The 13,193-nt window shown below is 35.9% G+C and overlaps 1 protein-coding gene across 4 annotated transcripts in view; it reads right to left on the reverse strand.

Moving 5' to 3' along the window:
- LOC150096605 (hepatocyte nuclear factor 4-gamma-like) overlaps positions 1-13,193 on the reverse strand; it is a 283,786-nt gene that overhangs the window by 12,586 nt on the left and 258,007 nt on the right. For all 4 annotated transcript variants that reach the window (XM_090408547.1, XM_090408546.1, XM_090408545.1 and 1 more), the window contains exon 6: positions 9,959-10,195. In XM_090408547.1, coding sequence (XP_090264673.1) covers positions 9,959-10,195 — 237 coding nt within the window. The remainder of the gene's footprint in view (positions 1-9,958; positions 10,196-13,193) is intronic.

A 13,193-nucleotide genomic window follows, 5' to 3' on the forward strand; every position in this document is an offset into this window, starting at 1 on the left:
TTCACACGGATCAGTGAATAAAAACCAAGGACTGACATTAAGTGATATATGGAAATCTCTCATGAAATCTTTCAGCATTACATTAGAAGATTTCAATGGTACGCATTAGCTCTCTGTAGTTAGTGATAGAAGATGATTGTTGACAACTATAATTTTTCAAGAAACTACCGTGTACACTGAATATTAATTATGATAACTTTCGATATTTTGGCAACATTACGTTGCCTTCACATATCATTGTTCTGTAATGCCTGATGATGGCAACGTAATGTTGCCAAAATATCGAAAGTTATCATAATTAATATTCAGTGTACACGATAGTTTCTTGAAAAATTATAGTTGTCAACAATCATCTTCTATCACTAACTGCAGAGAGCTAATGCGTGCCATGTGTTTTTATGTTTATTATCTAGTAAGAACTCACCTATTTGTATAGTAATGGTTTTTCAGCATTCAATTAATTTTGTGATCTTTGTATTTATATTTGTTTTGATGTGTCTAACCCTGAAGAGACCACCAGTCTCTTTCGGGCAGTGAACTAATCTGTGTAATTTATTTATTTAGGTAATGACTAATAAATTCTGGTTTTCTATGATGAGCTTGTATTATGCAAATTGAAGCAAATGGAAATTAAGTTGGTGTCTCACAAAGAGACATCAAAGCATATTACATGGTGAAGTAGAATCAAGATGGTAGGTGATCATTGGCATTCCACAAAGCATTACTTGGGCTATATCCATTTCATTTGTACATTAATAATAACAGGAATGATTTGAGGAGAAATACCAGTTGTTTGCTTATAATACTAAACTGAGGAGGGCAATAATTGATAAAGTTGATACAGAGATTCTGTAGGACAATTTAAGTAAATTCACAATATTGGCAAAGATTACCAGTTCTATGCAGCAACGCATATGATTGTATACTAGTGGGAACCATTACAAATTGTACACAGAAGAGGACTGCAAAAAATTTAAGTTAGAAATTTGAGGATGATAGTGGAACTGGGAGTGAGTACAACAGAACTCGGGAGCTAGCCAAGAGCTATTTCGTGGATGGAAAAACTTGCAATGAAAGATGAGTAGTACTTGAGAGTACAGAGATATTTGATAAGAGCAGTGACAGACTACATTCCTGGAGGAAGGAGGATCAAACAGGAATTATAAATAAACTGTGAGATAAACAGGAGGTAGAGAAACAGTTTCATGAGAAGCATGAGGTTCTAATCTGAAAAAGGACAGGCAATAAGGAAAAAGAATTTGGGATATGAGAAGAAAATAGTACTGCAGAAACCAAGAAATATTCAAAAGAATTCTTTCATTATGTGGAGAGTAGGGGGAGAAATGCTTATGGAATAATGATCTTGGATGGAAAATATGATCAAGTGACTTTTACAGATGAGACTGTAGAACTGTTAAGGATAATCCATTACCAGGATATTTACTTCTAGTGAAACAGATTTTTATCCCTGTATGAAAGTGAAGGGTTGAGGGATTGGAAGTGAATGAAATAGATATACAGTATGGCGCAAAAAAAAAAAAAAAAAAGCAGTATTGAACCTTACTCCATAACATACATTATTGTAATTATTCAGTACTTTTTTTTTTTTTTTTGCACCATACTACAATTGATTCTCATTAGAGTAAACTCATGAGGTCCACAGAAATAATTTGTTATAATAGAAAGTTTGCTATAGTGAATTTTCTATCAAATGGCATTATGTCTATGAGACAATGTAATGAGACTGGATGTGATTTTTCCATGAGTTTTAAGGAAATGTGCTAAGGAACTGGTTGTTTAACTCAAGTCCTTCAAATAGGTCCCACCTTCTTTCCACTCCCTAGGAAGTTGAAAGAGGATAGGATAGTGTTGTAATATCGTAAATACAGACTACTTAACATTTCTTTTGTGGTAGATTTTGGAATAATTGTTAACAGATCATATTACAAGAATAGATGAGGATGAAATTTGTTATAAAAACTTGCACAGATTGTTGAAGTCCAGCCATATTTCATAACAAGATTAAAGTGCAGTAGATAAGGGAAATGCATATACTGGTATTTCTGGATTTTGAGAAGACATTCAATTTGTAACAAATGAACTTAAATAACTAGCTAGTAATTTGGATTGCCCATCTTAACAGATATCAGAACAGTGAATGGGGAAAGGAGTATGCATAAAAGAAGAGGGCGGCAACACTGGCTCCACAAGGCTGAGCATATGGACACTCTGTTCTTCATGATCTTCAGTAGCTCTTTAGAGGATCTGGAATGACTGGGTATGCTAACGTACTGGTGATGATGTGACCAAGTATAATGTTTTGCACTTTGGGATACAAAAAACTGTGTGCTCTAAGATAAAACTATACTGACAGATGTGGAGAATTCAATAGGTAATGGTCAAAGTGGTAAGACTATTCAACTGACTGCTGCAATCATGGGAAGGACACTGACAAGAAGAGATATGTATGTAATGGTTCCATTTTATAGTGTGTCGATCAGACTGCACAGATTTAGTCACTGGATATCAAGGGGATGAGGATACTTTAGAAAGGATACAAAGATAGATAAAGATAATATCAGCACTTTGGCATGTCAACTATGAAGACACACAGAAAAAATGCAATTGACAGTTTAGTTTACATTCAATTATTACATAATTGAGACATACAAGCAGTTTTCAAAGGTGATCACCAAATAGTTACTGTGGTGACGTTTCAGAGAGAGAGAGAGAAAGTAAGGGAATGAAAAGTAATTTGTGTGTGTGCACAAGTGGAATGCATTGCCTGAAAGGGTAGTAAGTGGACAGACAGACAGCAAATGATTATAAGGTGTGGTGTATGACTGACTTTATTGGACTTCCTGCAAAAAAGGCTCCTGCTGATAATCATAGTAATAATAATCATATATAATACACTGAAATTATCATACACTACCTTCCAAGCTTATGAAGAAAATAGTTTCTTGTTTATTCTCTACTTAAGACAAGTGGCATCATTTATTCTTTATTGGTGTATGCCAAATATCTGTTCTTGCAAGTTTTCTTAGTCTATTATTATTATCATCAAGGGATGTCCCACTCTCACATTCACAGCTCATCATACCTAGACTTGCATTCACTATCACTGCACTCGCCACACTCTCAAGCAATTCATTCCAATCACCCACCACTCTCCATGCAAAAAATCTACTTCTCACCCCCTTTCTCACATCCACCATATGCAGCTTCCAGGGATGGCCTCTTGTTCTCCCTGTCTTCAGATATTCCATGAAAAATCACATATGCTAATCTGGTAATTACCCCTTACCAACTTATATGTTTCTGTCTCCCCTCTTCCTTCTATCCACTTGGTTCTGTAATTTTCATTCTTCCATCTATCCTCATATTCCATATTTCAGAGACTAGAAACCAACTTAGTCAATCGTTTCTGAACCCTCTCCAACAAGTCATCATCCTTTTGAAAACCTGGTGACCAAATTTGTGCACAGTAAATGATATGCAACCTGAACAAATCTTTGTATAATGGAATCAAAACATTCCTACTTCTACACATCAGTGTTCTCTGCATCATTCCCATAATGTACTGTGTTGAAATCACAGTTTTAGCAAACTGTCCATGAAATTTCAAGCCCCTATTGACCATCGCCCCAAACTCTTTCCTCTCTTCTGCCTTCTCTAAAATATCCCATCTTCATCATCATCAAATTCCTAACATGTACCCTCAAGGGGTGTACAGGATATGATAGCACTATATGAAAAATTTACACCATTACTAACTTCCTATCTACAATTTTCCTCCAAATCATTCTGTTACTTGTCAAGATTCCAATATTATCATTATCAGATCTTATATTTCTATCGTCTAAGGCACATTGTATCGTATCAATCCACCTATATCTTGGTCTTCCTCTGGGTCGATTTCCTGCCAACCTGGCAGAGAACACTTGTTTTGCTAATCTTTCCTCGCCCATTCTGTTTAAGTGACCATACCACCTGAGATTAGCTCTGCTAACGCATTCCTGGATGCCGACAATGTCCAGTTCTTTCCTAATATCCTTATTTTTAATGTGATATTGCCATTGATGCCATCTGTTCACGCCTCTAATCTTTCTCGGGACTCTCATGTCTGCGGTCTCTAGTCTTCGGTCAAGTGTTTTACTTCTGACCCAGCTCTCAGATCCATAAATTAAAACTGGTTTGAACACAGTCTTGTATACAGCTAATTTAGTGTTCCGACTAATTTCTCTCTTATTCCATATGAATTTATTCAATTGACTTCCTACCATACCAGCTTTGTTGATTTGGTTGTCTATTTCCATATTTAATTTAGCATCTTCACTAAAAATCGTGCCTAAGTAACTGAAATGTTTTACTTGTTCCATGGGTTCCCCGTTCACAACACAGTTGACATTTTCAACAATTCTACCTATTTTCATTGTCTTTGTCTTTTTAATGCTGACCTTCATACTATATCTATTACAACAGTTATTCAATGTAGTCAGGGAATCTTGCAAACTTGTAGTGCATTTATTTAGAAGTATCACATCGTCTGCATAAAAAAAGAGCTGACATTAACATCTCCAATTCTGATATCATGTTTACTACCACTTTCCTTCATAATGTGATCCAAATAGATAATGTACATCCTTATCTCATACCAGATTTAACATTAAACCATCTCCCTGTACTTCTTTCAATTCTAACTGCTGACTCACAACTCAAATACAGACTAAGTATTGCTTGATATAATGCCCCATTGACATCATATAACTGCAGCGTATTGAATAGCTTCTCTCTTGGCACCTTGTCATATGCCTTTTCCAGATCGACAAAACTCAAATAGAGTTCTTTGTTATATTCCCATGCTTTCTCTACTATTTGTCGTAAAATGAATATCTGATCCTGACAGCCTCTATTTGGCCTGAATCCAGCTTGTTCTTGCCAAGCTTTTCTTCCACAATTCTTCTCAACCGTTTCTCAAATATACTTGCATAGATCTTGCCAGGAACACCTCTGTAATTCTCACATTCAGTTTTATTTACCTTTTTATATATGAGCACTATTAGAGCTCTACTCCAATCATCGGGAATTTGTCTCTCAGCACAGGCTTTCTGAACTATGCAGTGCAGCCACTGCAAGACTTTTATACCACCATATTTCAGCATTTCTGGTCAAATATAATCTACTCCTGCTGCCTTTCCACATTTCAAGCCTTTGATAGCTTTTTCTACTTCAAGTATGGTTATGTATTCCTGACTGTATGCCTGTTGAGTGTTTTTTACCACTGCGCTATTACTGCTTGTTTCATTTAGCAATTTTTCGAAGTAATTACTCCATACTTCAAGGATATCTTTTTCTCCTGTTTTCGTGTCACCTTTATCATCTCTAACTCCTTTTACAGCACTCTTTCCTCCATTTCTAAGCTTCTTCAACAACCTCCAGAATATCCTACCACATTCTTGATATTTATTTTCTATATTCTTGCCACAGTTCTCCCATGACTTTTGTTTAGCTAGTTTTACATAGTGTTTTGCTTTCTTACATTTGTCTCTATATTCTCTAAGGGCACAAGCTGATTTATTTGCCAGGAACTTTTGATATGATTTCTTCTTTTCCCTTCATTGCCCCTTTAACTTCCTGTGTCTACCATGGAGTCCTGATTTTTCTATCCTTGCAGACAGCCTCTCCTACATGCCTCTCTGGCTGAATCAATCAGGGTTTTCTTCAAGTTTTGCCACTGAATCTCCAAGGTTTGGTTCTTGTTCTCAAATTCTTTCATTTTTTCTTCAATAGTCTTTGTGTATTTTAGTCTACAGTTCACATCTGAGAGCTGCTCAACTTTTATTTGCTTTGAAACTTTCTTACATGTTATTCTTTTCAATATGAAATTCAATTTTATCCTGCTCAAGACTAAATAGTGATCGCTTCCAATTTCAAATCTTCTATTTACCAAGGAATAAGAAATGAGACTTTTCTTATTCCTTGCCTCTTATTTCATTTAGTGTTCAACCATAGTTGAATACTATGGTTGAACACAAAACAGTATATTTGTGCACATTTACTAAAAATGTGCACAAATGTGAATTTGTGCACATTTTTATGTTGGAATATGGTGTTAGTAATAACTAATCCATGTCCTGAGCAGAAATCCAACAAGTATTTGCCATTATTATTAACTTTGCTCTTTTCTCCAAATTTTCCCAAAATATTTTTGTATGTCTGACAATCATTTCCTACTCTGCTATTTAGATCCCCCAACAAGGACCAACTTTTCCTTTTTCATTATGTCAGTTGCTTTTTCTAAAGCATCAAAAAATTTCTCCACTTCTACCTTAGTAGACCCTTCTGTGGGACCATAGGCACAAATAAGGCTCATTGTCCAGTTCCCCATTCTGATATTTGCCCACATCACTCTACTTGAGACAGCCTGCCATTCAAGAAGATTAGATCGTATTTTGTGTTGAATACTATGGCTACTCCTTCTTTTCCTTGATTGTCATTGCCTGAATATAACATTTTGTATTTATTGCTCAGAAAGATCTCACCAGTTTTTGTCTTTTTTGTTTCAGTCACCCCTATTATGTCGATCTGGTACTTATCTAATTCCTCAGCTAGCTCCATTTCTTTGCCATTCAGACTTATGTTGATAGTACCGATCTTTAACTCTGGTGATGTTGAGTTGGGGCGTGTTTTCAGATTTGTTCCAGTAACTGACTTTTCGCTGTTCGCCCTGGTTCCCTGGCGAAAATAACAGGAGCCTTGTTTAACCGGGCGACACCCCAGCTGGCATGAAATTTTGTCATGTTGTACCATCATTTTTATTTTGGTTTAACCAATAAGAATAAAATTTGGTCGGCTAAATTCCAAATTGCCAGCCCATCCTTGTTCGTTCAGTATCCAGGTAGATACCCAACAGGGTGCACAACGAGAAGGTGAGGATTGGACATTAGGTCAGAAGCCTTCTGCATTCCTTTAAAGGCTATGTGGAGGTTTCCTCTCTGTTATACAGCTTTGACCCTTAAGCACCCCATATCCCATCTTTGCTTCCCAAATTTTAAAACCTTATACTCTTTAACATCAAACTGACATCCCATACACTTGCTCATTCAGGCAGTCTATTTAGGTCATCTTGCAAAGCTACATCTGATCTACTTCTCATAACTTTCCAACTTTGCATCATCTGCAAACAACTGTAATTTAAACCCTTTCCAATGTCATTTACATACAAGTTAAACAACAATGTCCCCAAAACAGATACCTGGGGCATACCACTAGTGACTTTCCTCTTCTGGGATATCACTCTTCCATAAACAACCTGTTGATACCAGTCTTCATTTCAATGCACTAATCTACTCCAACCCCATTGTTCCAATTAACTACTAGTTTTTCATGTGGCAATCTATCGAAAGCCTTTGCAAAATCTAAATATACAACTGTATATGCACCCTCCTTGTCCAATGTATTCCTCACCTTGTTATAATAAGTAACAGATTGCTAAAACATGATCTTCAAACTTGAATTCAAAGCCTTAATCTTATCACCTCCTTTAGGAAGCAGAACAATTTTGCCACCTTTCCATTCCTTTGGGACCTGGACTTGTCTAAGACTCATGTCAAAAATGTACATTAAAGCTGTTAACTCCCGAATATTCCCTCAAGACATATGGTGATATATCACAAAGTCCCATAGCCCTTGTTGACATCAATTCCTCATATACCTCCTTGCTCACCCATCATCAATGGTTCCTGTCCCATTATCACTGGTCAACATCATCCTCCCATAATCATTCTTCCTTCTACTGGCCACATATATCTAAAAAAACTCCTAGGATTTCTTTTAGCATCATTTGCTGTTCACAATTTTGCTACCCTTACTAAGGGAGTCACCTTCCTTGCTTGCTCTTTGTACTCCTCATGTAACTGATTATCTCCACTCATTTTGTGCTGCCTCCATAATGCCTTTTTCTTCCAGATTGTCCACTTCATCTTCAGTCATCAATTTTACACCTACCTTGTTTAATCTCCTGACCTTTGGAATACACTCAGTCATTGCCTCTGCCAGATAATTCCTGAATAGAAACCAAGCAGCACTGATTTCCTTCCATGCAATTCCTCATTCTATGATATCGCTGCAAGCTGCCTCCTGAGTTTATCATAATCACCTGGCTTATAGCTCCACATATAACTCTTTCTCACCAAAGTCTTGATATGGCTGGCCACCAACCAAGTAATCACTTCATGGTCACATTCACCAACTGGAGGAAGATGTGAAATTTCATTTACAATATCTTCTGATGAGATAATCAAATCCAAGATGCTCGATCCATGTGTGGCCTCTCTTATGTACTGCTTAAGGTAGTACCATTAAGAACTCAAGAAATTCATTCTCTTTGATTCCATTTGCCATCTCTTCATTTTATCATAATTGAAATCACCCATAATGATCAGCCTTTTCTTATTAGCCAGACCAATGTGTTTAAACATTTCCTTCCACATTATCAGGTCTATAGCACCACCCTACTAAATATTTCATCCTGTCCACCTCCACTTCACACTATATTGCTTCAAAACTACTATCAGTATTTACCTCTTGCATCTACACCCTAGATGGGCACAACTCCTCTGCCACCGTCAATAACACTCCTCCTCCTCCCTTTTTGCTTTGTCTATCTTCACAAAAGACTATATATTCCTCCATCTCTGTTTCTGTCAGAATGTCATCCTTGTTCAACCATGGGCAAATGAACTCTATCAACACTACAATTTCATTCCCCTTGTTTTAAGTACTTTTAGCATTTGCAAGCATACACACTAGCTCATTTCTGTTTCTATAGGAAGTCCTACTAACCCCATTTTTTGGACATGACTCCTCTACACTCGCTCCTATCTATTCCTGCCTATCATCACTGACATTACACCCCCCCCCCCTCCTCCCAGACCAAAATGACCATAGACCTCCCCAGTCTAGACATACAGAAACAGAAATCTATGAAAATTTATTTACATTTTTCAGTATATGATGGAAAAGATGCTTGGGTGACATTGCTGGACCTGAATATAACTAGATGACGTAAAAGCATGAAGGTGAAAATGAAACCATGGCATTGGTATAGCCACTTTTAAATGGCATATAATTCCTACTTTCTCTGTATTAAGCTTCTTTTTAAACAGTCTGAGATGTTATTTTAGAATCCATCACTTATTTATTTTTTAGATTAAGCAGGTAAACCAATCAAGGAAAAGCTAGTTGAAATACGTTGACATATATGATCTGTATTTTACTCCCTATTCCCTATGTCTACTTTAGCTTGATTATGCTAATATTTTCAGAGGATCAATGTAAAAAAATAAAAATAATGGATTTCACATTTAGTTGATGGAGTATATTCTATAAGCTACATAATATCTGTAGAAGGAAAAAAATAAAATAAGAATGTTTTTCTTATTTGATCAAATTCCTTCATTAATTACATCTGATATCAATTTTTTTAAACTGAATTGTCCTGCTGAATATCTCTGTCAATTAAAAAGAGATGGACAAATAATATTCAGCCTGCAACTATATTCAGTGCGTGTCAAATTTTAGCCTTAATTCTTGCAATAAAATTATACAAGTAACCCCACAAGGGGTTACTTGTGTAATTTTATTGCAAGTACACCAGTATTTAGCTTGTACTCTACAAGCTAAATACTGGTGTACTTAGTTTGTAGAGTACTTGACAAAAACAGATGTCATCAATTTGAATGGGGTGCTTATCAATTTTACAAAGATCAAGAACTGACAGTTGAAGCAACATATTATCACAGAGGTGCCCATCCAGGTGATTTCAAAAATTCATAATTAAAATTCCTGGAAGAACCTGTAAATTTCAGTTGACTCTCACCATTGTGATATAGATCAGATGTTTATGTGATACATTAAGCATTTATTTCTCATAAAATTAATAAAATTTACCTACCCCCAAGCAGCATTTCTTGGAGAAGATTATCAATTTTGGCCACTCCAAAGAGTTTGGCAAATTGAATTTGCTCTATCATTTGCCATGTAATACTCTGAAGTGCAGGCAGTGTTAATAAAATTTCTCCAAACCTTCCTCTAATATCATATTGCCTATCATTGATGTAATCCTCTAAACTTGTGTGTACTTGATATCGTAGCATTTTAATACGATGTGGATCACTGAGTCCTTTGGCATCTGAAAAATTTCACAGGAAATATGTATAGTTTGCTGCAAAATCAAGAGTATGTAATGAATGAATAACATATAATAAATGCTATAATTTTTATGGTCCACAGACATCAATCAGTGATTTATTTAACTTTTTTTTATTTAATTTATTTTATTATTATAATATTATTATATTTTATTTAATTTTTTAACTTTATTTAGTTAAAAAATAAAAAAAAATTAACTAAATCACTGCTCAAAAGTCATAATCAGTACCATATTTTCCAGTAAATTCTGCATACATCATCTATAAAAAAAAAAATTCTAAATAAAAAAAATAAACATACATGTGATATAAACAAAGGGAAAAAAGAATAATATAAATATCAGCCTGATCAATGAATATACAAAAGCACAATTACCTTATCCCAACTACTTGGCAATTTTTGAGTGAACTTTGCAGCTGTTGCTAATATGTCTTCCTAAAACTTAATCCCTCTATCACTCCAGATCCTTTACATTCTTCACTTTCTCAGGCATAATTCCACCAATCTAGTATGCTGCATTGCATTTTCTCAGGAACAAACTTCCAGAATAGAAATGTGGCCCTAAAACTCTGAAGTGCACTATTTGCCCTCTTTCTCCCTCACCTTCCTTCCTCTGAAACATCAATCCTGCTCTAATGCAATTTGTTGATATACAGGGTGGCCATAACTAAAAAGGTGTTCAGAGCCCTATAGCAAACAATGTATTGGACAAAATTCAACCGAAGGACACTCTGGAACATGGAGTTTTGATTTACAGAAATAAAAAAAATACAAAATAGAATTGTGTGATATTTGCATAATCTCACTGTTTTCTACTTATCAGTAGAAAAGTTGGTGAATATAAGGAAGACCAAAATGGATTCACATCATTCTGATAAGACAAGTGCTGTGGATCTACTAACCTTACTCCTGGAACATGCATTGCTAGTGAAGCTTTACTATCAACAATGCAGTAACACTAATGCTGTGCTTCAAGAATTTTGGCATTTGAAGAATAGGAGAAAAGATCTATTGACAATAACAGATCTTAGAAAAATGATTTTACAATTTGAAAATAGCAGTGAGACCAGGACAAATAAATAGATTATATTTATTTATGTCCTGGTTATGAAGTTGCAGCTGCCGTCATAGAACACAGAATGAATAATGCATAAGGGTCCAGCAGTGCTCATGCAATATCAAGGTGACTGGACACGTCATACTCAACTGTGTGGAAAATCTGCATCAAATGCTGGGGTTTTTCTCCTACGAGATCTCCCATACTCAAGCTTTCTTTTATGGTGATGCGGAAACTTGACTGCCATTTTCCTGATGTTCTTAGCTAGAATCAAGGTGGATGATGCATGGCCATGAAAGATCTTGTGGAGTGATGAGGCACATTTTTATCTGAATTAAGTCATACATTTGGGCTGTGAATAACCCTCATGTGCTTCATCAGATCCCTTTATACTCACTGAAAGTCACAGTGTGGTTTCACTGCATCATTTATTATTGGTCCATACTTTTTCCAAGAACTTTACAAAACAGGATTAGTGACTTGTACTGTTCCTGCTGTTACATATCAAGAGATGTTGCACAACTTTGTTGTTCAGCAACTGCAGCAGCAAAGATGCTTTGACTCTACTATATTCATGCAGAATGGAGCACCACCTTACATTGGGTTGCCGGTACAGTGAATGTTACAAAAACACTTGACACTATACAGAGTGATTAGATGTGTGTTACCCACAGCATAGCCACCTCGATTGCCTGATCTCAACCCCCAATGACTTTTGGTTGTGGTATATTCAATTGACTATTGAATATTATTATATTCAATAGTCAATTGAATATAATAATAGTAAAAATTTACTATTATTATTATTCTCTGAGACCATAATAATAATAATAATAGTAAATCAGGAACATGTTCTTCATATACTATGCATTTCAGATGGCCCCACGACCAAAAGTCATTATTATTATTATTCTCTGAGACTGAGCTGCTTAAGGGTCAAAGCTGTATAACTGAGAGGAGACCTCCACATAGCCTTTAAAGGAATGCAGAGAAACGACAGGGCTTCTGACCTAATGTCCAATCCTCACCTTCTCGTGGTGCACCCTGTTGGATATCTACCTGGATACTGAACGAACGAGGATAGGCTGGCAATTTGGAATTTAGCCGACCAAATTGTAATTCTTATTGGCTTAAACCAAATTACAAAATGATGGTACAAGATGACAAAATTTCATACCGGCTGGGGCGTCGCCCGGTTAAACAAGGCCCCCGTTGTTTTCACCAGGGTGAACAGTGAAAAATCAGCTACTGGAACAAATCTGAAAAAACACCCCAACTCAACATCACCAGAGTTAAAGATCGGTATTATCAATATAAGAAGCCTGAATGACAAAGAAATGGAGCTAGCTGAGGAATTAGATAAGTACCAGATGGACATAATAGGGGTGACTGAAACAAAAAAAGACAAAACTGGCGAGATCTTTCTGAGCAATAAATATAAAATGTTTAATTCAGGCAATGACAATCAAGGAAAAGAAGGAGTAGCCATTGTATTCAACACTAAATACAAGGCTAATCTTCTTGAATGGCAGGCAGTCTCAAGTAGAGTGATGTGGGCAAATATCAGAATGGGGAACTGGACAATGAGACTTATTTGTGCCTATGGTCCCACAAAAGGTTCTACTAAGGTAGAAGTGAAGAAATTTTTGAAGCTTCAGAGAAAGCAACTGACACAGTGAATAAGGAAAGTTGGTCCTTGTTGGGGGATCTAAATAGCAGAGTAGGAAATGATTGTCAGACATACAAAAATATATTGGGAAAATTTGGAGAAAAGAGCAAAGCTAATAATAATGGCAAATATTTGTTGGATTTCTGCTCAAGACATGGACTGGTTATTACTAACACCATGTTCCAACAGAAAAATGTACACAAATTCACATGGAGAGAAGAGGCGAAATATAAGAAAAATCTCATTGACTTT

Source organism: Typopeltis vanoorti, chromosome 18 (genome assembly GCF_054136105.1).
Source record: "Typopeltis vanoorti isolate ZY-2024b chromosome 18, IOZ_Tvanoo_1.0, whole genome shotgun sequence".
Classification (NCBI taxonomy): domain Eukaryota; kingdom Metazoa; phylum Arthropoda; class Arachnida; order Uropygi; family Thelyphonidae; genus Typopeltis; species Typopeltis vanoorti.